Source organism: Mustela nigripes, chromosome 4 (genome assembly GCF_022355385.1).
Source record: "Mustela nigripes isolate SB6536 chromosome 4, MUSNIG.SB6536, whole genome shotgun sequence".
Taxonomy (NCBI): domain Eukaryota; kingdom Metazoa; phylum Chordata; class Mammalia; order Carnivora; family Mustelidae; genus Mustela; species Mustela nigripes.
Window position 1 is genome coordinate 90,026,003 of NC_081560.1, and position 21,596 is coordinate 90,047,598.

Sequence of the window (21,596 nt, forward strand, 5' to 3'; positions counted from 1 at the left end):
CACTGTTAGTTACCACGTTCACAATGCTTCTGACACCGATGTGTGGGTTTATTCCCACACCCACCAAGTCTCTGACCCCAGGTGGGTGTCCTATAATTTCTTTCAGTCCTGACACCATCTCCCTGGATTCAGCGTCAGATGCCACAGGTTAAGGTCTCCGTCCCACTAGACTGCCCCACCCTCCTTCAGAAGCCAGCAGAAAAGCCAGGTTGTTCCTGGGACTTCTGACCAACCAGCTATAAAGTGGGATTCCCATGACACCCCACCCCCCCAGCTGCAAGAGCTTGATAATTTGCTAGAGTCGCTGACAAAACTCAGGGGAACACTTAGGTTTCACAGTTTATCATACAATAAAGGATCCTATAAAGGATACAGATAAACAGCCAGAGGAAGAGATACACAGAGCAAGGACCGGACTGGGAGGTTCTGGAAGCAGGCGCTTTGGGCTCTGGAGTCGGGGTGCACCAGCCCCCTGGCACATGGATGTGCTCACCAACCAGGACACCTCTGAACACAATACTTTGGAGATTTTTATGGAAGCTTTATCACATAGGCATGATCAATCATTAACTCCATCTCTAGTCCCTCTCCCCTTCCCAGAGAATGGGTGAGGGGTGGGGCTGAAGATTCCCAGCTCCTAATCGTGGCTGGTTCTTCTCTGGTGGCCAACCCCTATCCAGAAGCCCATCAAGTCACCTGATTGGAACAAAGGACACTCCTATCATCCAGGAAATTCCAAAGGATTTAGGAACCCTTCATCAGGAGCCTTCTAATATTTTGGTCAAAGACCAAATATTAGAACAAAAGGTATTCTAGCGCTCCTGTCACTCAAGAAATTACATGGGTGTTCGGAGCTCTGTACCAAGTATCAGGGGTAGGGACTAATACATATTTTCTATTACTTTACAATAGTTACAACCTAACTATAAATACCAATATTCCTTTCCCAAAGGTTTTTTTTTTTTTCCAGTCACCATCATAAAGACAAAATTAAAAACCTGCGAAGAATGCGGACATAGAATTGTTTCGCTTTATTCCCCCCACCACAGCTGTAAGTCTAAGTAGGGACAGTAAAAGCCTCCTGTCCCCTACCCCAATTCCAGTCAGTAAAAGGGAATATTCCAAGCCTCCTAAGGGGCATTTTCATCCCTCCCACCAACAGTGTCCAGATAAAGAAGAGATCGCAAGAAATGGCTTCATCGCTGGAACCTGGATGAGTTCCCGTTTCCCTCCAAATCCCCTCTTCCAAACCGACCTTCACATGCTTTCTCTCCTTGAGACCTTCACCTCACATTACCTTTTCCCTTGTCACATTCCTGCCTGCCTGTGGCTGGTGTCACGTGCTTGGGAATGTCACAGGAGTCTAACTGGTATTTTCTCTAATCATTCCACATATGTGTGTGTCAGCTCCTCTAATGAGACTTTTAGAAAAGTATGTTTAGGAAAAAGACCCCACAGGCCTGGGACTTGTAGGAAACGAGGTAGCGTGTCAAGGGACATTTGCAATCACACACTCCAGTGAACATGGCTGCCTTCAGCGAGAACTGCTAAGCTGAGACTGGCTTCAGGAGAGCAGAGAACACAGCATCCTCGTCTGTTAGGCACCTTACTCATTCATTCATTCCAGAGTCTGTGATGTTCCTACCATGGGTCAGGAACTGTGGTCGGCACTAGGGCAATGGTGGTGAATGCGATGCACTTCCATCCTTCCTGCTCATGGTCTATAGTGCCATGGGCAAGGCAGACAAGTAGATGCTCAATAAACATGTCCTATCTGATGGGCACATCAAAAGAGCAAAATTGAAATCACAGCTTAATCCAATTCCCACTTACATGCCAGGCTCTGTACTAGAACTGGACTACGGAGATTAAATAAAATGCAGACTCTGCCCTCAAGAATTTCTATAATCTTCAGTTCTGTGATAAATTCAACTCTACTCCGATCTGCATCTACTCCGATGGGCAAAACCATTCTTTTCGACCATACCCTTGTTCTCAAGGGTGTGTTTGATATATGGACTGACACACCATCAGATCAAATCTGTAAGGAGACTAGATGAAATACGAACCAGAGGCGCACGTCCTTCCAGTGGGGTGGCCTCCTCTGCCTCATAGAGATAGAAATTCAAAGGAGCAAAGAAGTAGCCGGGGGCCGGTTCCGTGCAGCGGCGGCCAGTGACGTGTGGGCGGCATTCACACTGTCCATCCTTGGGGGAGCACCTGGGGAAGACCAAATCCATCAGGCACAAATGTTGCGGGGGGAGCGGGCAGGTATAAAATGAAGGCAGGGGGTGCTGAGCTCAAAGCCCTCTGAATTTGGACCCACTCTTTGAATCGATCAATCCATCTTGACGAGGAAGTTAGGAGGCCATGGAGTCCATGTGTCTGGTCTTGAAAAGCCAATCCAGATCCACAAAACCCAAGTAGCACTTCTTTCCTCTGATTCTGCGCTAAAGACTGCAAAAAGGAGTGTAGGACCTCTCTTTACAGGGTGGCAAAAAGTTGGTGTTTTAGGCAGGTCAAGTCGCACAAGGCATCCATCCTTCTACCCCCTGGGATACCCAGGGGTACAACTGTTTCCCTCTTCCTTAGGAATATTTCAAGCAAAATAAATCAACTGGGCTGTAGCACATGCTTCAGGATCATCGCCTTTAAACGCCCTCTGCTTGTCAAGGAATAAAGTCCATCCCTGATGACTATGAGCAAAGTGGGATAAAAGATGCTTTTACGTGGAAATGTGAGCGAGGACTGTAGGCACAGAACACTGCCGTTCATTTGACTTACACGTTGGAATAAGCACCTCCAATGTCGCAGTCGCAGGGAGAACAGCCGTGGAGGTCATCTTCCAGTCCCCAGTATCCAGCCTACAAGGAGGAAATGCTCAGCCGATTCTATCTGAAGTGTAATATTAAAACCAGTCCAAGACTGTTGACTCACGTCAAACAGCCACACGGCCTGGACAATCACCCAGCCTCTCTTGCCTGCACACTTGGTAATGATCTTGGAGGACACGTATCTTTCATTTCTGGGACTCAAAAGGAGGGGGACAGGTGGGTTGTCTGCAGATGACTCCGAGCTCAGATGTGGTGGAAACCATGGGGTCTTCTAGCAGTACCAATTTCAGACCAGTCTGGGGAGAAGGGCTTTAGCTGATTCACAACTGCTTTTGTAAAACCAATAGGTTCCCTTACCACAGAATCATTGGGGATTTTTGCTTCTACAGCCCCAAAATGTTTGGGGATAAAAAAAAATTCAATCAAGCTGCTTTTGAGATCTTAGTTGAATATCATAGTTCAGTAGGCTCACTTGTTTATAAATAAGTCATTTTGGCACAGTAAACTTTATGTGAGAGAGTCAGCTCTGTTCGAGACTTTTTTTCATCATTGCAACAACTTGACCTTTATTAAATATAAGCAGCTGGTGAGATACAAACAACCAGTTCTTAAATCTGATAACATTTACTATTAAATGCTCAAATAAAAAAAACACAAACTTCCCCCTCAGATCTCCAGTTAACGTGCTCAGAAAAAATTAAGTTCTTAATAACAGGTAGTATCGATATACCTTTTTTTTTTCATTAGCTTGGTACAATTTTATGCCTGATTTTACTAAAAAAAGGATTTATTTTAAACATTAGAAGTTGACATAACTTGTTACAAAACACAGGACAGGACTCTTGATATTTTTGCCAAAACTAAACGTCAGTTCAGGCAAAAACAACGTGCCATGACCGGCCTTACTCAGGATGTGGTTGTGAAAACTCCCCCGGTCCAGGCATGCTGGCGTGGGAGATGGGGAGCAGGGGATGGGGAGCAGGTGAGGGGAGAGGGAGCCTGGCGCAGGTCAGGGGGCCTGGGCACCACCGGACACAGGAGGAAGGGGGCCCCTGCTGGAGGCGTGGGCTCAGCCACCATGGATAAGCCTCCGTGGGGTGGACCTGCCCAGTTATTTTCCTGTTTCCTTCTCTGTCTTGTCCCCACATGGCCACGCAGTTGGCCTGGCCCACCTTGGTTCATAATTTCTAGGTCACCTGCCCTGTCTTAGAGAGTTCCTGCTTTGCACGTGCTTCCTGGATTTCTTTCCCCACCTCCTATGCCCCATCCTCCTAGGTTTTCAGTAAAATGACTTAAAATATTAGCACAAAACTATGTTGTAATAGGCATATGTTTCTTATTTATCAGCTGCATTTCTTCAGACACATCAAGGTCACTGTTCTTTTATTAGGTTAAACTTTTTTTTCTTTCTAAAATGTCATGGTGGGCTGCCAAGATTGAAGAACAAAGGGACGAGTTGGATTTGAACTCCCTAACTGCATGACACATTTCTTATGGCGTAAAAAAAGGTTTTCTTTTACTAACTTTAGACATATGTGCTCATATGTTTAGAGGAGTCTGTGAAAAATCCAGGAGTTTGTTTCCCACAGGAATCTCCAGCCCATGTAAACCTGTGGTTTGGGGTTTTTATTTTTTTTGAAACGAGCTTGTCCAAAATATTTTTAGGCAAGGAGTGGGTAGGGGTGGTAAAGGGAACTGTATGTGAGAGACAGAAGAAAAGGCTCCATGATCTGGCGGGCCGAGAGAAGGGAGCAGATCAATTGTCACAATCTATCCTGCTTGGCGCTTTCAGAAGAACAGCGCATAACACTTCTAGCATCGGTGCCTGGGTGGTAAAAGTTGGTGTACCGGTGAGTGTTTAACAACTGGCTCTCTCGGGAAGAATTATAGAAAACTCTACTATTTGCTGGTTTCTGTAGCTTAAACAACTCTTCCCAGGGAAGTCTGAAATACATCAGGACAAAGAAAGCAATTAACAAGACCAGGTCTCTTCTGGGCAATGGCAGTAGAAATCCCATACATACAAGGGAACATACAAGGGAAACATACAAGGGAAATCCTAGGCAAATACATACAGTGCATTCTTCACAGTGTGGTCCTGTGGCAAACGTCTGGCATAAGCACTGCCCCGTGTCCACATCGCAGGCTGAGAGGGGAAGACTCCCAAAGGGGTTACAGTCACAGGCTGAAAGCATGGCAAACAATTATTCTCGTTTTTGTGACCCCATTCTTGTCCTGAAGAGCTCACAGTGAGCCCAGTGCATGGCCCCAAGAAGAGAACAGCCAGCCTGCCTAGTGTATCGTCTTGTTGCACGATCACTGTGGTGCGTGCACCCCCACATAGGAAAGCCAGGGCCAGATGCTTGCAGAGAACCCCGTGCGGTTTTGCAGGACGATACTTAGGAGACAAAGGAAAAGAAGTTGTGCGAGCAGGGCCAGGTGGCACAGTAACCCTAGTGATGCTGGGGGTGGGGTCAGATTGCTTGAGGCAGACAAGGGTTTCTGAGGGTCCTGGTCGTTACCGTGGCTCCTTCTGTGGCTGTTGCATCTAATGTCTTTCTCTTCCCTCTCTTCTTACTGCCTAGTTACCTTCTCTTTTAATTGTCTCTCTCCTCTGTCTCTGCCACACAGAGGCATCCTTGAGTCCTGCCTATGTTGTAAAGGCTAAGAAATTTGCTACCAGAGCAAGATATACATTTCTGCTGCAGGAAAAAACCACTGTTTGTGGAAACAACCCAAATGTCCATCGGATGATGCTGAATGAATAGGTCATATGTGGACTCTCCACACAACGGAATATTGCTCCGCCATAAAAAGGAATGAAACATGGACACACACTGCAACGTGGACGAACCTTGAAAACATGATGCTAAGTGAAAGAAGCTGGCCACAAAGGACCGCATATTGGATCATTTCATTTGCACGAAATGAAATGCCCACACTGGGCAAATCTACAGAGACAGGTTGCCCAGGGCTGGGGGAAAGGAGGAGGGGGGTGGTAGTTAGTCAAGGGGCTTCTTTTTTTTTTCTTATGGCAAAATACATTTCATCTAAAATTTTTAAATACACCCACACTGTTGTGCATCCGATCTCCAGAACTCAATGCCCATGAAATACCATCTCCACCCCTTCTTCCCTCCCCCAAGCCCTTGGCAACCACTACTTTGTGTTTCCATGGACTTAGCTGCCCTAGGTACCTCGTGCAAGTGGACTGATCATACAGTAGCTGACCTTTTGGGACTGGTTTATTTCACTGAGCCTAACCTCCCCAAGGTTCATCCATGCTGCTGCACGTATCAGACTCCCTTTTAAAGGCTCATGAATATTCTGTTGTACGTATATGCCACACTATGTTTGCCCACTCATCCACGGATGGACACTTGGATCGTGTCTACTTTTTGGCTATTGTGAACAATGCTGCTAAGAACATAAGCGCACACATCTCTCCAAGCTTTTGGGTAGATAGCCAGATGTAGCGTATAGGGTTTCTTTCGGCGGTAATGCAAATGTTCTGAAATTGACTCTGGTGGTAGCTATACAACTCTGAATAAGCTAGAAATCACGAATTGTACTTCAAAGAGTGGATTGTATGGTATGTGAATTATAGCTCACTGAAGCTGTTACAAAAGAAAAAAAAAAAGCACACAATATTTGTCCTATTCTGGGAGGGCATCAGGTCAATTTTGAACCAGGGAAACACTCAGGTGTGATGGGAATTGGCTTGACTATACAATTCACTCTCTTGGAATTTAATGTTGCCATTCAACTCCAGAAGGTAGGTTTCTGCATGTTGCTCTCTAAACATGTAAATAATCTACAGTTCCTCAAATGGGCAAAAATACAGAACATGATGCTGTGACCAAAGGGAAATTATTTCCCCAGGATTCCCGGGGGAATCTGCAGTTTTAGGAGACCTCAGGCAGCTCTAAATTTCTGTGATCCTAGGGCCAAGGGTCTTCCATTTGGCCCCAGAAAACTCTGAGGTTCTTCTTGTTTCCCTGCAACCTCTCTCTTAGCTCTTTTTTTCTTTGCCAGAGTATAAAGGACCAAGTCCAGGAGGGGTATGAGACGAAAGGAGAGAAGTAATTTAAAAAAAAGGAAAAAGAAAAGAAACCACCACTTGAAGATTGCTTAAGAAGTTATCAATATATGCACAAATGTATAATGTAATTTAATGAATCTGTATAAGAGAGTCCAAGTCAGACCATTTTTCTAAAGGTCTCACAACTTGGCTCTGAATTTCTTGGCATTTTCCCACGTTTGGCCCCAGTGGGGTAATGTGAGCGCCCCCTGCTGGTCCCTTATGATAACCTCAGCTCACCACCAAGAGAAAAATCAATCTACCAAAATCTGTGGGAGGGTATTTTTGGGTGTGGTGGGGAGGGGGGGGGGGGGGGCGGAGGTTGCATCGCTTTAGAAAACCCAGAGGCAGGCAATACCTTCAGTGTTTACAATGACCAAATTTTAGGGTTGACAGAGACAGCCCCAAGTTTTAAAACGCATCCGGCTGTTAGACTGTCGCTGCTGACTTACGCTGACAGCCCATTGGGTCGGTCGCGTTCAGCCCGTGGTGGTTGGGCTTGCACCGGTCACACTTGGCTCCTTCCACGTTCTCTTTGCACAAGCACTGGCCGGCCACAGTCCCCAAAACAGGATCAGACTGACTCACACACATGCCACCCGATAAGGTCCCGTCCGGGTCACATTCACAGGCTGGGGACACAGACACAGCAGTCTCTTAGTTAATTGCAAATTGTGGGAAACCTGAGATATAAACATAGCATTTTACTCATGTTACAACTATTTTATTTTGTTTAAATAATTAAATATGTTTAAACAACTAGACTAGTGGGTGAGGGCTATTCAGATATGTCTCCCAGATTTCAGGCTTTGGAAAATGCTGAACAAATGTGTGTGTATATATATATATATATATATATATATATATATAATTTTTTTAACAGCTTTTAAGTGATTCTCAAGTAAGAGGATCAGAGGAAGACTGATATTATGAAAACTGGATGTGAAGAGTACATTGATTACTTTGGGGGGTGATGTAAAGGTTTTGGAGCTAGCTAGAGATGATGATCATAAAACTTTGTGCCCTGTTGTACATTTTAAAATGGTTAATTTTATATCATGTCAGTTTCACCTCAATGAAAGAAAGATTAAAAGAAGACAATAAGACTCCAACGGTGAGCATGAAGTCCAGAGGCAAGTAAGCATGGGACGCTATAATGTAATACACAAATATAGATCTATATACACAAATATGCAAATACAGATACACAGACACGCATATATATCATCCAGGGTTGTGAGAAGTAAGAGAAAAAACATTACATAAACTGTCTACCCAATCTCTGAAATCTGGCTAAGAAAGTAAGTCTGTCCTTCCCCATCACCGAATAATAAAGATAAATGCTCTCATTCTCTTTAATTCATCCTTTTGGGAGCACCTTCAAGAAAGAAAGGGCGAGAATAACAAGAAGGGTTTATATCACTGTTTTCTTTTTGGAAATCTGCTGGCAGGGCAGAAGCTAGGATGAAGAGATTCTGCAAAATGAGATAGTCACCTACAGCCAAGGAGCAAACAAAAGAACCACCCCACCCCTACCCTCTTTTCTGTTCAGCAGGAACCTGAAAGACTACAGGAGGGAGTATGCTATGAAAAGGGATACTGAGAGTATGAATAATTCCAGAGGGAAGTAATAAAAGGCAGAGTTTGACTTTAGTATAAGGAAGAGCTCTCTGGCAGTTAGAGCTGCCCAGTAGAGCAGTGGCCCCTCATTTTTAGGGGTAGCGTCCAGGAGAGGCTGGAACATGTCATTGCCTGACAGACTCTTTCAATTTTCAACTGTTTTTGGATGGTGGCTGGTAATAAAATCTTATTATGGAAAAACAGCATTCAGTTCTGTTTAGTTTGGGAAAACCAGAATTTTCTTTTAATTAAATACATTTGCTTCTAGAAAGGAAGGGATAAGCCGGATACATTTTAGAAGTAGCCCAAAGGAAAGAGGTCAGCTTTACATGGGAGCCACTCCAAAGGGTCAGTATTGAGCTCCAGAATATAATGTAATTAGGTACAGAAGTATCCTTTGGGGAAAGGATGTGGGTGAGGAGGTAGTAACTTTACACAGAAATAACCCTGTGTCATGTCCTTTAGGATAGAAGTCCAGTAAAATTTCTCGGCATCATACAGCTTAACTCCAGCAAACTCACATCGTCAGTGGTTGAATCGACCAAATCTTTGTGTTTTTTCCTGTATCACATTTGACTGTGTTTTAATCACAGAAGACTTAAATTTAGCCAATCTTAGGCCTAGAGTCTGATCATATAAATATTTAGGCTCAAACAAGGACAATTTGGAGAAAATTTATATGAGAATGCTGGTCAGTCTTAATAAATGCCATTTGTATACTCATACTCCCCCACACATAAACATGTACTTAGGGAAAGTGGGGGGTCTCATGAAGGCGGTTTTTATAAGCTCCTCATTTGTCTTTCTTTTAAAAAAAAAAACCTCCTTGTTTATAAAGAACTACTTCTTAATCTCATATCTGGGTACTAGTTTTCTTAGTTTCCTTCAGAAGCGACATCATTAATTCTAAGTTTTTTTTTTTTTTAAGAATTTATTTATTTGAGAGTGAGCAAGAGCAACTGAGAGAGAGCACAAGCAGGGGGAGGGGCAGAAGGAGAAGCAGACTCCCCGCTGAGCAGAGAGCCTGACCTGGGGTGGGGGGTTTGAATTCAGGACCCTGGGATCATGACCTGAGCTGAAGGCAGACGCTTAACCCACTGAGCCCCCAAGCGTCCCAACACGAAGTGGTTTTTAAGGATCAAGGCTTTGGTGAATGTGACTCTCTGGCTTAGTTACTTCTAATCTCTTTCCAGGTCCCTAGATTATCTGTTTCAAAACATTATATTTTCCCCTGATTCCACCTAAGATAGCAATTTCTTCTTCTTTTACAAATGAATAGGGTTTAAAACAATAAAATACGTGTGGAGGGGGATGCATGCACGCACGTGTGTAAGACAGTGGGGAGTGAATTGCAGGTTTTGGTAAAAAAAATGTAGGACATTTAAAGAAATTTTTTCTAAGAATTCACGTCTTTGTATCAATTTTAAACAGGTCACGTAAGGGAAATGTTATGCAGTCAGGTACCTACTAAGTCATCATTTTAAAATTTAAATTCAATTAATTAACATATACTATATTATTGGTTTCAGGGGTATAGCTTGTGATTCATCAGTCTTCTGTAACACCCACTGCTCATCACATCACATGCCCTCCTTAATGTCCATCACCCAGGTACCCCATCCCCCAACTTCTCCACTAAGTAATCTGAACAAAACCTTCATTTATGCTTTTCCTACACTGTGAGGATTTAAAGCCTGAAATCTAGGGTGTTGTATATATTCAGGTAGTTTTGAATTACTTTTGTATATGACTTCATTTTATATATCATGATGATACAAAGTCTGAAGTTGTGGTTTTATAGCAAATCCTTCCCCCCAAAATAACAAAATATTGATGATACTGCCTAAGAGAGAGGATTTCTGGGTCTTGGGAGAGGCGACCTTCCCTGGGCCCTGGACATACGAACATTTTTTGCTGAGTGTGCCAACAATGTGAGGTGCTGACTGCTCTTCCCCCTGGGCCATTTCTCAAGGTTGTGTTTTCAGCAAGCTACCTTGAGGGATGAGGTAACTTCTTCCCTTGGACAAAGGACAGGCATGCTTCCCCTTGCGATAAAAGCCATGAATCCCCCAAGCTTAGTGTTCCTTGGCTGGGGCATAAACTCATTAGGTATGTGGATCCACCTGCCATCCTTTGAATGGCCCCTTGGGACTCAGGGTCTGGGGACAGGGGAACACACACCCATACAAGCATCTTGTTGCTTGCTGTGTCATGAAGTCCTTTGCCCTCCCCCTTGAAATTTCATGTCTTCCACCAGCATCCACAAAACAGTAACCAGCTCCTTGTCAGTCTGTGAGTAGAGACTGACAGACCCAGGAACTGGCTCTTGATATTGGAAATCAAGTTGGAGCACTTATCCATGCGGTATTCGACAGACAGCAGTGCTGGGACTGGAGCGAGACAAGCGACTCAACGAGGCGCTCACTACCACGTTAGTGCAAATGGCACGTGTCAACCCCGTGTTTACGTCACTCAGAGAGAGACAGAGAGTTCTCCCTGAAGCTTTGGGACCTAAGTGCTTGGCGTGTCTCGCTCTAGTCTCGTTCCTGCAGGGACGTTAAATGAAAATAATGATGGGACAGCTTTTTGTTAGCAAAAATTGGAGTGGGACAAACCCAGGGCTGGCCAGGATGCAGAGCAATAATACTCACACATGGCTGGTGTGGGTGTTGACTGGTACCCCCACTTAGGGAATAATGTTGTTATCATATGGCTGGTGTGGGTGTTGACTGGTACCCCCACTTAGGGAATAATGTTGTTATCATATAACTGACTTGAAGAATTTCATACCCTAGTCCAGTAATTCCCTTCTCGGTATGGCTCTTAGGGACAGGTTTTGTGCATGTGCACAGGGCCACATATACAAGAGTGTTTTTTGAAACATCAAAAGAAAAATGGCCAAATAGATTTAGTCATATTTATGGAAGAGCGAGCTCTATGCAGATACGACACACAGATATTGAAACTGGAGACTGAGGGCTATGTGATATGGATGAATCTCCAAAATATAATGTTGAACAAAATAATCAAGGATACATACAGCGGGATACCATTTACCTGAAGTCTGAAGACATGCCAACATATATTGTTTGTACACAAGGACACGCAAAAATAGAAACACCAGCATTGTAATGATAATTGCCAAATACGTGAGTGTATCCACACGAAAGTAGCAAATGGGGCAGGTGTGCACGTGGGGTCAGAGCAGCATCGGTGTGTTCATCAAGGTCTTGCAGATGAAAGGTAAGGTATGTTTGGACACAGCTGCTTGTGGGCATAAGGGTGCTTATTATACTATTCTCTATTATTTGTATATGCATAAGATATTCCATTTTTAAAAGTGGAGATTTAAGACAAAATGAAAGATTTTTTAAGATTAAAAAAAAAGAAGCAAGGTGGGGTGCCTGGGCGGCTCAGTCCGTTAAGCCACTGACTCTTGGTTTCAGCTCAGGTCACGATCTCAGGGTCGTGAGACGGAGCCCAGCATCAGGCACCACACTCAGCATGGAGGCTGCTGAAGACTCTCTCCCTCTCCTGCTTTGGCTCCCTCTTTCTCTCTCTCTAAAGTAAATGAACGAGAAGAAGAAGGAGAAGAAAAAGAAGAAGGAGGGGGAAGAGGAGGAGGAAGAGGAGGAGAAGGAAGAGGAAGGGAGGAGGAGGAGGAGAAAGGTCGTGTTAGTTTATGCATCTTATCAGCAAAATTGAATGGTCTACGGCCAGACTAATGTTGCAGCCAATTTCACTACAAATCTTCCTCGACTTAAGACAGGGCTCTGATAAACCCATCATAAGGCAAAAATTTCTGAAGTCAAAAATACATTTAATACATCTAACCTACCAAACATCACAGCTGAGTCTAGCCTGCCTTGGCAGTGCTGACAACACTTACACTGCCTGACAGTTGGGCAAAATCATGCAACGCACAGCCTGTTGTATAATAAAGCCTTGAACGTCTTGTGTAATTTACAGAATACTGCGCTGAAAGTGAAAACGGAATGGTTGTGTGTGTACAGATGGCTGTGGGTGGATTATTGGTTGTTTCCCTCCTGCCCAGCTGTGCTGCCTGGGAGCTGCCCACCACCGCCCCTCACAGCATGGGAGCGACGGCCATCCCCTTATGGCCAGCCTGGGGACAGACCCAAGTTCGAAATCCAAAGTAAGTTTCTACAGAATGCCTGTTGCTTTAGCAACATGGCCAAGTTAAATCATCCTAAGTAGAGCCAGCTGGCCAGGGTTAAGTCGAGTCCTTGTGGTTTAACTACTCCCCTGACCCCCACTGACCTCCAGGACATGCAGGTGTCCACAGCATCCTTTGAAACCATGTTCCCCCTCCCGGCTCAATCCAGGCTGGTTTCCCACTGCCGCGGGGCTGCCAGCATGGACCTGGATCATCCAGCCCAAACTGTTCTGAGAACGAAGGTTCTTAGAGCTGCGGCGCTTTTGCAAGCCCCCCGACCCCTAAATCAGGCACTTTGGGGATGCTGTAAAACTGAGCGGGGGGGCTTGGGAGGGAGACCTCTCCGTCAGCCTTTGCTCACACACGCGGGAGAGACGGGCCCAAGGCCGGGGACTCACGGATGCAGGCGTACGGATCAGACATGGCCTTGAGTGGGTCCCTGTAGAAGAGGGGTCTGCAGCGGTCACAGTGCTGCCCCTCGGTGTTGTGGCGGCAGTCTTCGCACACGCCCCCGCTGCGGCCGCCGCTCCTCACATACGCCGTCATGTCGAAGTGACAGCGGTCGGCGTGGCTGTTGCAGTGACAAGCTGAGGAGGGAGGGGGTTATGAGAGATTGCCCAAGGTCTGGGGGACACCTGGACTGCGTCGGCGCCAATCACCGCAGCCGTGTGCCCTCCATCCTCCATCTCCTGCCACTTCCCCTCTTGTTAGAGACACACCAAGTAGGCACGGGTTTTTTTTTTTTTTTTTTTGTTTTTGCTTTAAGATTTTTATTTATTTGAGAGCGAGTGAGAGAAAAAGAATTCACAGAGGGAGACAGACCTGCTGCTGCGTGGGGAGCCTGGCAGGGGGCTCCATCACAGGACCCTGGAATCAAGACCTGAGCCCAAGGCAGACCCTGAATGGGCAGAGCCACTCGGGCATCCCCAGTACACACAATCGAAAACAGGGGCCTTCAAAGGATCTTCCTGGTGCTCTCTGTAAAATGGGCTCCCTACGTTTAATATTTGCTTTTCTTTTAATATCAAATAAGCAAAAGTCAATCATTTAGGTGATCCAGAAGGCCTAGAATGCAATTTTTTTGTTTTCCAGTAAAGAACACTTTTACTGACTCAGGCTTTGTAAACTTGAATTTTTATTTCACATCTTCTGCGGGTCCAGGGACCCTCAGGTAAGATGTCAGAGTTGGGCCCCCGCCTGCTTCTCCACCTCTGCGGGCAGCAGGAGAGCGCGAAGGGCGGCTGTGGGTCATTCTCATCCCATCTGGGGCTCAACCGGAGCACCAGCGGGAAAGGACTTTGTCTTGGTGGTAGAGTCTGTGCTGTATGCCTTGCTGGGGATTCCCTGTAAATAGCCAAATCTCAGGCTCCATTTTGCTGGGTGTGGCTCACTGTGACTCTCCCGGATGGCACATAATCAAGAGAGGATAATGTCACCTTCCAGCACCTTCCTTACACCCCCCCACCTCTACCAGTCTGGGAAAGGAAACCAAGTAACAAGTTTGTATGGAAGTTCATCAAAATTCAGAGGCAGCAAACACATTACAAGAAACCCCTCTAACTTACTAGCCTAAATATTTCACAAAAAATACAACGGCCTGTCAGACTTGGTCCTTGTTCTCATCCCACCTGACATATGTGCTTAAGATCCAGTTCACGGGACGGTGTGGGAGGGGCGCCTGGGTGGCTCAGTGATTAAGCATTTGCCTTCAGCTCAGGTCATGATCCCAGGGTCCTGGGATCGAGTCCCAGGTTGGCTCCCTGCTCACAGAGGAGTCTACTTCTCCTTCTCCCTCTGCCTGCTTCTCCCCCTGCTTGTGCTGTGTCAAATAAATAAAGAAAATCTTAAAAAAAAAAAAAATCCAGTTCATGGAATGTATGATCATTCAGGAAAAGGGTAGGGATCTCCATACCAAACCCAGGCTTGCCAGATCCTGGCCCAGCCCTGTCCCCAATGACACAACCGGTCCATGGCTCTGCCCTTCCTCCGGAAAGTGACCACATGACCTCCACATGACATGCATATTGTTTCAGGGTGTAAATTACTGCTCACGTTTGGTGTGAAGGCTTGAGAAGTCGCTATCCTTCTCTGCGAGGTCATGGGAGATGTTAGGATATCCCACAGCCAGAGCCGGGAGGACAGTCCCTCACCCCTGCCGCCCGCAGCCCCACTGAAATGGACTAAACTGGCCTTTGGGCAGCGCAGAGCACCCTGGGTCCAGGCTGAGAACATTCCCCATGTACCTCTGCACGTGCTGTCCTGGTGGCCTGCTCCCGGCCTCCACGGGGCGTCATGGAAGAAGTCCCTGCACCTCTCGCAGTTCGGGCCGTCTGTATTGTGCTGACAGACGCAGCGACTGTGAACCTGTGTGGTGTGGCAAGCGGGCTTTGCTGGAAGGATGCTGGGGTCTGTCACATGGAAAGGGAACTAGCAGGCCAGGCGCCTCTGTGGGACTTAGGGTCCCTTCCTGGTGACAGCACCAACCGGGACTAGCCTTTGTTACTTGTTCAACCAGCTCTTAAATTTTGGAATAAGTTTAAGAAATGCAATATATTTTTTGGCATTCCTGAGTTCTACTTTTAAGGCAACATATGGCAGACCACGCACCAGGAGAGACAGGATGGGGAGTGTGTGTGTGTGTGTGTGTGTGCGCGCGCTCGCGTGCGTGTGTGCACAAGGTGGCTGAGGAGCATAAGGGAAAAGAGAGAATTAGAAAACAGAAAGAAGCTGGAGAAATAGGTGTGATTCTCTTGGCTTTTCCACAAAAGTCCGTGTATGTCCAAGTTCAAAGAGACAAGTTCTATTTCTAGTGAAATATGAGGTGGCTGACAAGGAAGCATACCACCTTCTCTGATCGTGGCTAACAGTTTACAGTTACTTCGCGGACACACCCTCGGGACTCGGCATAAAAACACAATTCTCTTACTACATCCCTCTTTGGAGACTCGTCCCAAGCACAGGAGAGATCAGGGCTAGGAACAGTTATTCCCGGACCAAGAATGTTACTTGGAGGGGCCGTTTCTGCAGTGACAGATTTTAGTCAAAGACCCTGGCATGGAGCAGAGGCTCTCTCACACAAGAGACCCCCCCGCCACAGGCACTTCTGTGGGACCCTCCAAAACCAAATAAAACAAAAAGGGAGCAAGATGGGGCTCCCCTGAGATCATAAATGGTAAATGCTCCTCATTAATTCATCTGTAGCAGAATCTAGAAGAACCTCTGGCCAGAGAAACAAAGTCCGCCCCCTCTCCCCCCCCCCCCCCCCCAGCTGGTGCAGCAGGCCAGGCTGAATGACACCTGCGCCCACGCAGAGCTGTCACTCCGATGGTGGACCCCCCAGAGAGAGTCTCATCTACATCCAGCGGCAGCACAGTGAAGGGAAGGTAAGAGCGGCCGGGGTGCCCTCTGGGATGGCTCAGGAACTCACCATCCCGGGAGGGCTGAACACGTCTCCCCGCACCTTCTGCGCCGGGCCACACTCGCTGGCATGACCGTTGCAAAAACAGCTGCCCTGCACCACCATCTTATACAGAGCGTAGTAGTAGTTCCCCAGGGACTCATTCTCCCTCCTTCCGAACAAAGTGTCCCCCAGGGTATGGAGTTTGGTGAAGTTTATCCTCAGATTTGTTAATGTCACGAGGTCTAGAAAATGGAAAACAGCAAAGCAAAGCACCCTTAGGTGGCCTCAGGTCAAGGGCCCCTCCCGGAATGACAGCCCCTTCATGAACTATGGAACCACAGTGGCGAGGAATACGCCGCACCCGGAATTCTAGAAAAGGAGCTGGTGCGAACAGAGAGAGCGAGTCATACCCTGGATGTAGGGGCTGTAAGGGTTTGCAATTTCAAAGCTGGGATCCAGAACTTTTAAAACGACCTGTAAAACAAATACAGGTAAATGTATATGCATTTTATCCAAAACAGCCTTATTAAATATACTCTCAAAGGAGAGATCCTGACCTTGCAAAAGGGCTGAGCCATTGCCTCTAAAATACAGATTTGTAATTTGGGTTCTCACATGAATACAAGTCCCAATAATAGAAATGAGGGAAAGATCTTAAACAGTCATTCTGGCTCTTTATGGCTCTTTATGCCCACGTGGTCTATGAAGGATCCAGAAGCGCTCATGGCTCCTGCCCAGGGTTGGGGTGGAGGGATGGGGTCATAGTTCAGTAGGTCATCATCCCTCTGGATCAGGTGGGAATTCTAGAGTCTGTCCTCTGTTACCAGTTCTTTCATTCTAACTGATAAAATAATACAGCCCAACACCACTCCCACCCTGACTCTCTGCCAGGCACCAGCTTTGCTCAGAGGAAGCTCCTGGAAGGCTCCAGCTGGGTGCTGGTTGGCAGAACATGGAGAGAACACAACTTAACCAGGGCGGCCACCAGCCTATAGCAAAGGGTTAAAAACAGAGGCTCCTTCCTCTGTGGGCCCTGTGCCCTGGTGCCCAGCCTGGGTCTCAGTCCTCACTCACCCTCAGCTGGGCCCTCTTGCAGAATTATTTTCCTTTCCTTTCTTAAGTAGACAAGGGGCTTGAACTCATGACCCTGAGATCAAGACCTGAGCTGAGATCAAAAGTCAGAGCTCAACCAACTGAGCACCCAGATGCCCTGTGCAGAGTTATTTCCTATAAGGTAATTGTTATTTATCTGAGTTCAATTTAGACACCTTCATTCTTAAAAAGTTCTATTTCAGTAAACACTACCTAAGTTGTTTGAGTTCTATTTCATTAAACACTACCTAAGTTGTTTTCATTTAAATGAACCACAGGAGCTAAAAAAGGTTTCATTTCTACCAGAGAAATCCAAGAAAGGAAAGGCTACCTCGCCACCAGTGGAAGGTTCGATATCCGAATATTTAGAGTCACAAACAAGGTCTCCCACTGCCTGGGCCTGGCCCGAAGAGATACTGGGAAAGGAAGCAGCACAGTCTTTCGCAAAATATTTGAGTACTTTCCAGGTGTGTCCATAGTCTGCGGAACGTTCAACTAACATCGCAGCAGGCCGAAAAGTCTAGGAAAACATGAGGTAAATTCGTAATGCTTCACAAAGTCAGATTTCGTTACCCACTTCAGATCAAACTTTTAGATTTCCTAGTCTCCGTTTTTAAAACTTTATTTGTATCTTTGAAAATCTATCATACAATAAACATACAGAAATCTCTTTCCAATCAGGAGTAAGCTTTCATGAGCATATACTTGGCCTCGAATCTGGTTCCATTTAAAAGATGTGTATGGGCTGTGTGAATTATTCATTGAAGACGGGAGAGCCTGTCAATTTTTAAAAAGCCAATGTGATTGATACTTTACAGTGATTTATTTACATGTGGTTTTCTTTGACGAGAACACTTTTCTCGGCAAACCCCTCCAACACCTACCAGGAGGCTGATTCTGATTCCTAAGTGCAGAGTTCATCTCCTCAAGGATCCCACCAGCATTCTGAACACAGTCAGTTCCCGTACTCACCATTTTTGTATTATGATTTTAAATCTCTATGTATGTTCGTATCCTTGATTGGACTTTGAGCCCTTTGAGGGCAGACACTTGCAGGGCTTTTTAAAATTTCATTTTTAATTTATTTTCATTTTTTATTACCTTTATTCTGCTTCTGGCCAGGTGACAGAATTAGAATTTTGATGAATGATTTGGGAATAACTACAGCCCAGGATTTCTCTGGCATCTAACTATCCTTCGTAAAGACCCTTTCATTTTTCTGCCTCTTTTATCACAACCTTTCTGGATTTCCTTAAATAATCTCCACTTCCTGCCTTTTTCTCCTTAAATATACTTTTCCATTTCTTGCAGTCCCTATCACCCCAGGGCTTGGAGTTTTCCTTTCTGCTCTATCTTGTAAGATTTCTCTCTTTCTTTCTTCTGTTGACCATCTAAGTGATTAACTAATGAACAGTGGGGTTTTGGGTTTTTGTGGTTGTTGTTGTTCTGGTTTTTTTTTGTTCTTTTTGTTCTGTTTTCTGCTCAGGAACCAAAACCCAAATGACAAAGCTTCAGTAGAGATTTACAAAGCCCTCTGTGCTCTGCCAGGAAGCAAGGAAGTGCACTCCCAGGCAAGACCACATCTGATAGGTAGATAAAGGGGGCAGCAAGCCCACACATCTGTACCTTGAAGGTCAGAATGAGGTGGCTGAACTGAAATAATGCCTCTAGGTCCAATCTGATGCTGACATGATCAACACCTAAAGAAAAATCCAGAAAGAAGAAAATGAGTGATTTCGAGAGACCCCTATTAATCACATTAATCCCCCCTGTGGCTTGCCCCTAGTAAAACCCATTGAAATCACATAGCTGGGGATCCAGACTCTTTCCCAGTCTCCTCCAATGATTTCCCATAACACTCCATGCACAGGAGAAGGTCTATTTGAGAGCAACATAGGGTTTACCAGGACTGTGCGCCACATTCATGTTATAGTGGCAGGATTACATTCGTGCAAGGGACTTCCCGGACGGTCCCCATAGGTGGAAGGTGAGAACGCATGTCCTTGAACTCATGTGTGCGTAACTGGGAGCGAGCAAGCCAGAGCCGGGTAAAACCGACACCCCTTATTCTTTCAGCAGCTGCTTAATGATCCCTTGGTCTAGTTTCATTGTCACTGAGCCCAGAACAGAGCTGACCTGTTCCCCTTGGAGCAAGGCTCTGCGGCTCCCCCAGGACCGAGGAAGAGAGGTAGCCCGGCAGGGACTCTGCCCTGAGAGAGTCAGCGGCCCTGGATCTGCAGCCTGGACGTGGAGGACCAGCCCCACTCTGGACCTAACAGAAGCCCTGATTGCTCCAGAGCAGCCCTATCCTGTGGGAATAGAAGTCACACGTGTCATTTAAGATCTTCTCGCAGCCACACGTCAAAAAGTACAAATAAGCAGGTGAAACTAATTTTAATGGATTGCACCCAATATATCAAAAGCAGCCTCATTTCAACATGCGGTCAACATTTTTGAAAAAATTAATAATGCTCTCTGTTAACTATTAACAATGCTTCATTTTTTTTCCAAATGAAGTCTTAGAAATCTGGAGTGGTTTTACACTGTGAGCACATCTCCCTTCCTGTCAGCCGCGTCCTAAGTGCCCTGGAGCACACGTGGCGAGGGGCTCCAGGACAGAACAACAGAGCCCAGAGAGCAGTAACTGGGCTGTAGAGAACGGGAGGCCATTCTCTTTGGGGGTGAATGATGCGGGAGGGCTTGCTGCTCAAAGGGCAGCCCCATTCCTGGCTCTGGGTCAAGGGCGCCTCACCCTTTCTAGAAAGGAGATCTCCTTTCCCCTCTCCAAGTTCTTGGCTGAAAACACTTGTTCTATGCAAACCTCGTCAGAGGGGCGCTCCCTCCATGAGGAGATGCGGACAGATGCTGGACACGTGGTTTAAAACAGCTGTTAAGCAGGATGCCTGGGTGGCTCAGTCTGTTGAGCATCTGCCTTCGGCTCAGCTCACAGTCCCAGAGTCCTGAGATCGAGACCCACATCAGGCTCCCTGCTCAGCGGAAGTCTGCTTCTCCCTCTGCTTCTCAACGCCCTGCTTGTGCGCACGCTCTCTCTCTCTCTCTCTCAAGAACAACAACAACAAAAAAAACAGCTGTTCAGCAAAAACGGCATCAGTGAAGGCAGGCGGCTGTGGCAAAGCCAGCCCATGCACTAAGGAGAGCTCAGCTAGAGATGAGTAACTGGGATCCCAAATGAGCTGGCATTTTAGTAGACACCAATCCCCTGCTTGCCCGATGGACGGTATAGAATAAGAGCCCCATATTATGTTTGCCCTATATATTATCATCCTAGACAGTATGATTATTCCCATGATCCCCAACGGCCTAAGATCCACTGTGAGAAATATGCTTGGGCGTCGGAAGAGGATGGGGGACTGTGGCCCCTGTACAACGTATAGAGATGTGGCAAGTGGAATTATTTGTGGGTTGAGGGTCCCAGATGGGTTAAAGAGGAGCCAGGCATGAGGGAGCCGGCCTACATCCACTCCAGCATGTAAGGCCCAAGGCTGGGTGGGACGTGAGGAATCCCTGTCCAGTCCTGATCGGGGCACCTCGGAAGTGGGGACAGTGAGGGCCGACAGAAGCCTAACTACCACAATCGTTCACGAGCCTGGAAGGGCACCGATCCAGGAAAGGAAAGACCTTCAGTTAGTACCAACTATCCTTTCAATTCAACTTTTATATGAAAATATTTGGCTCCCAGCAAGAAATGAAATGTTCTTTTTCTCTCTCCCCTGCATGTGCTGCAGAAGGAAAAAGTACGCGGTGCTAACTCTCAGATTTCCCCCCGGGGCAACCTTAATTCCAAGTACACCAGCGTGTTTTATATTAGCCTGCATTTACCAGCACCTTGCAAGTGTCCTGTTTTGTTCTGTTTTGTTTTTCCACAAGGAACAAAAGGATGCACAGGTAATTTCTTCCCGCACATGGAAAGAGTGAAGCACTCGGACTTAGATGCTTAAAATACATTGAGTTCTCTGGAGGAAAATAACCTTTTCCTGAAATGAAAATCCTGTCTGTTCTTACACGCGGTCTTGCGGTCTTCCACTCTCTGTAGAGACAGTTCCATTCCAACAGGGCTCCTGGCTGTGAAATTGTTCTGATCATAGAGCGAAAAAGACATCTTATTAAAAATACAGAGAAATGAAAAGCTGCAAAGGAACTCCGTCGTACCGTTCTCAGATTGCCACCATTTCCTTCCTGTCTCCGGTTCAAAACTGGTAATTACGTTCTCAATGGTGTGGCTGAGGGAGGGGGCGTCGGGGTCGTACGGAAATCTCGAGTCGCAGATGAAACATTTTTGCTCCCCCTGGAAAAGACCATCATTTAGATCACAAATAAAGAGTCATAATGACTTATTGTTGATCTGAATTTAAAAACAAGCTGTACTTGCTA

At 46.2% G+C, this 21,596-nt stretch overlaps 1 protein-coding gene across 1 annotated transcript in view; it reads right to left on the reverse strand.

Moving 5' to 3' along the window:
- LAMB4 (laminin subunit beta 4) overlaps positions 1 to 21,596 on the reverse strand; it is a 90,529-nt gene that overhangs the window by 59,502 nt on the left and 9,431 nt on the right. The window contains exons 4-14 of the mRNA XM_059397049.1: positions 21,375 to 21,510; positions 18,831 to 18,904; positions 17,536 to 17,724; positions 16,523 to 16,586; positions 16,140 to 16,354; positions 14,956 to 15,076; positions 13,111 to 13,299; positions 7,368 to 7,547; positions 4,910 to 5,019; positions 2,785 to 2,864; positions 2,070 to 2,220 (exon numbers count right to left, since the gene is read on the reverse strand). Coding sequence (XP_059253032.1) covers positions 2,070 to 2,220; positions 2,785 to 2,864; positions 4,910 to 5,019; positions 7,368 to 7,547; positions 13,111 to 13,299; positions 14,956 to 15,076; positions 16,140 to 16,354; positions 16,523 to 16,586; positions 17,536 to 17,724; positions 18,831 to 18,904; positions 21,375 to 21,510 — 1,509 coding nt within the window. The remainder of the gene's footprint in view (positions 1 to 2,069; positions 2,221 to 2,784; positions 2,865 to 4,909; positions 5,020 to 7,367; positions 7,548 to 13,110; positions 13,300 to 14,955; positions 15,077 to 16,139; positions 16,355 to 16,522; positions 16,587 to 17,535; positions 17,725 to 18,830; positions 18,905 to 21,374; positions 21,511 to 21,596) is intronic.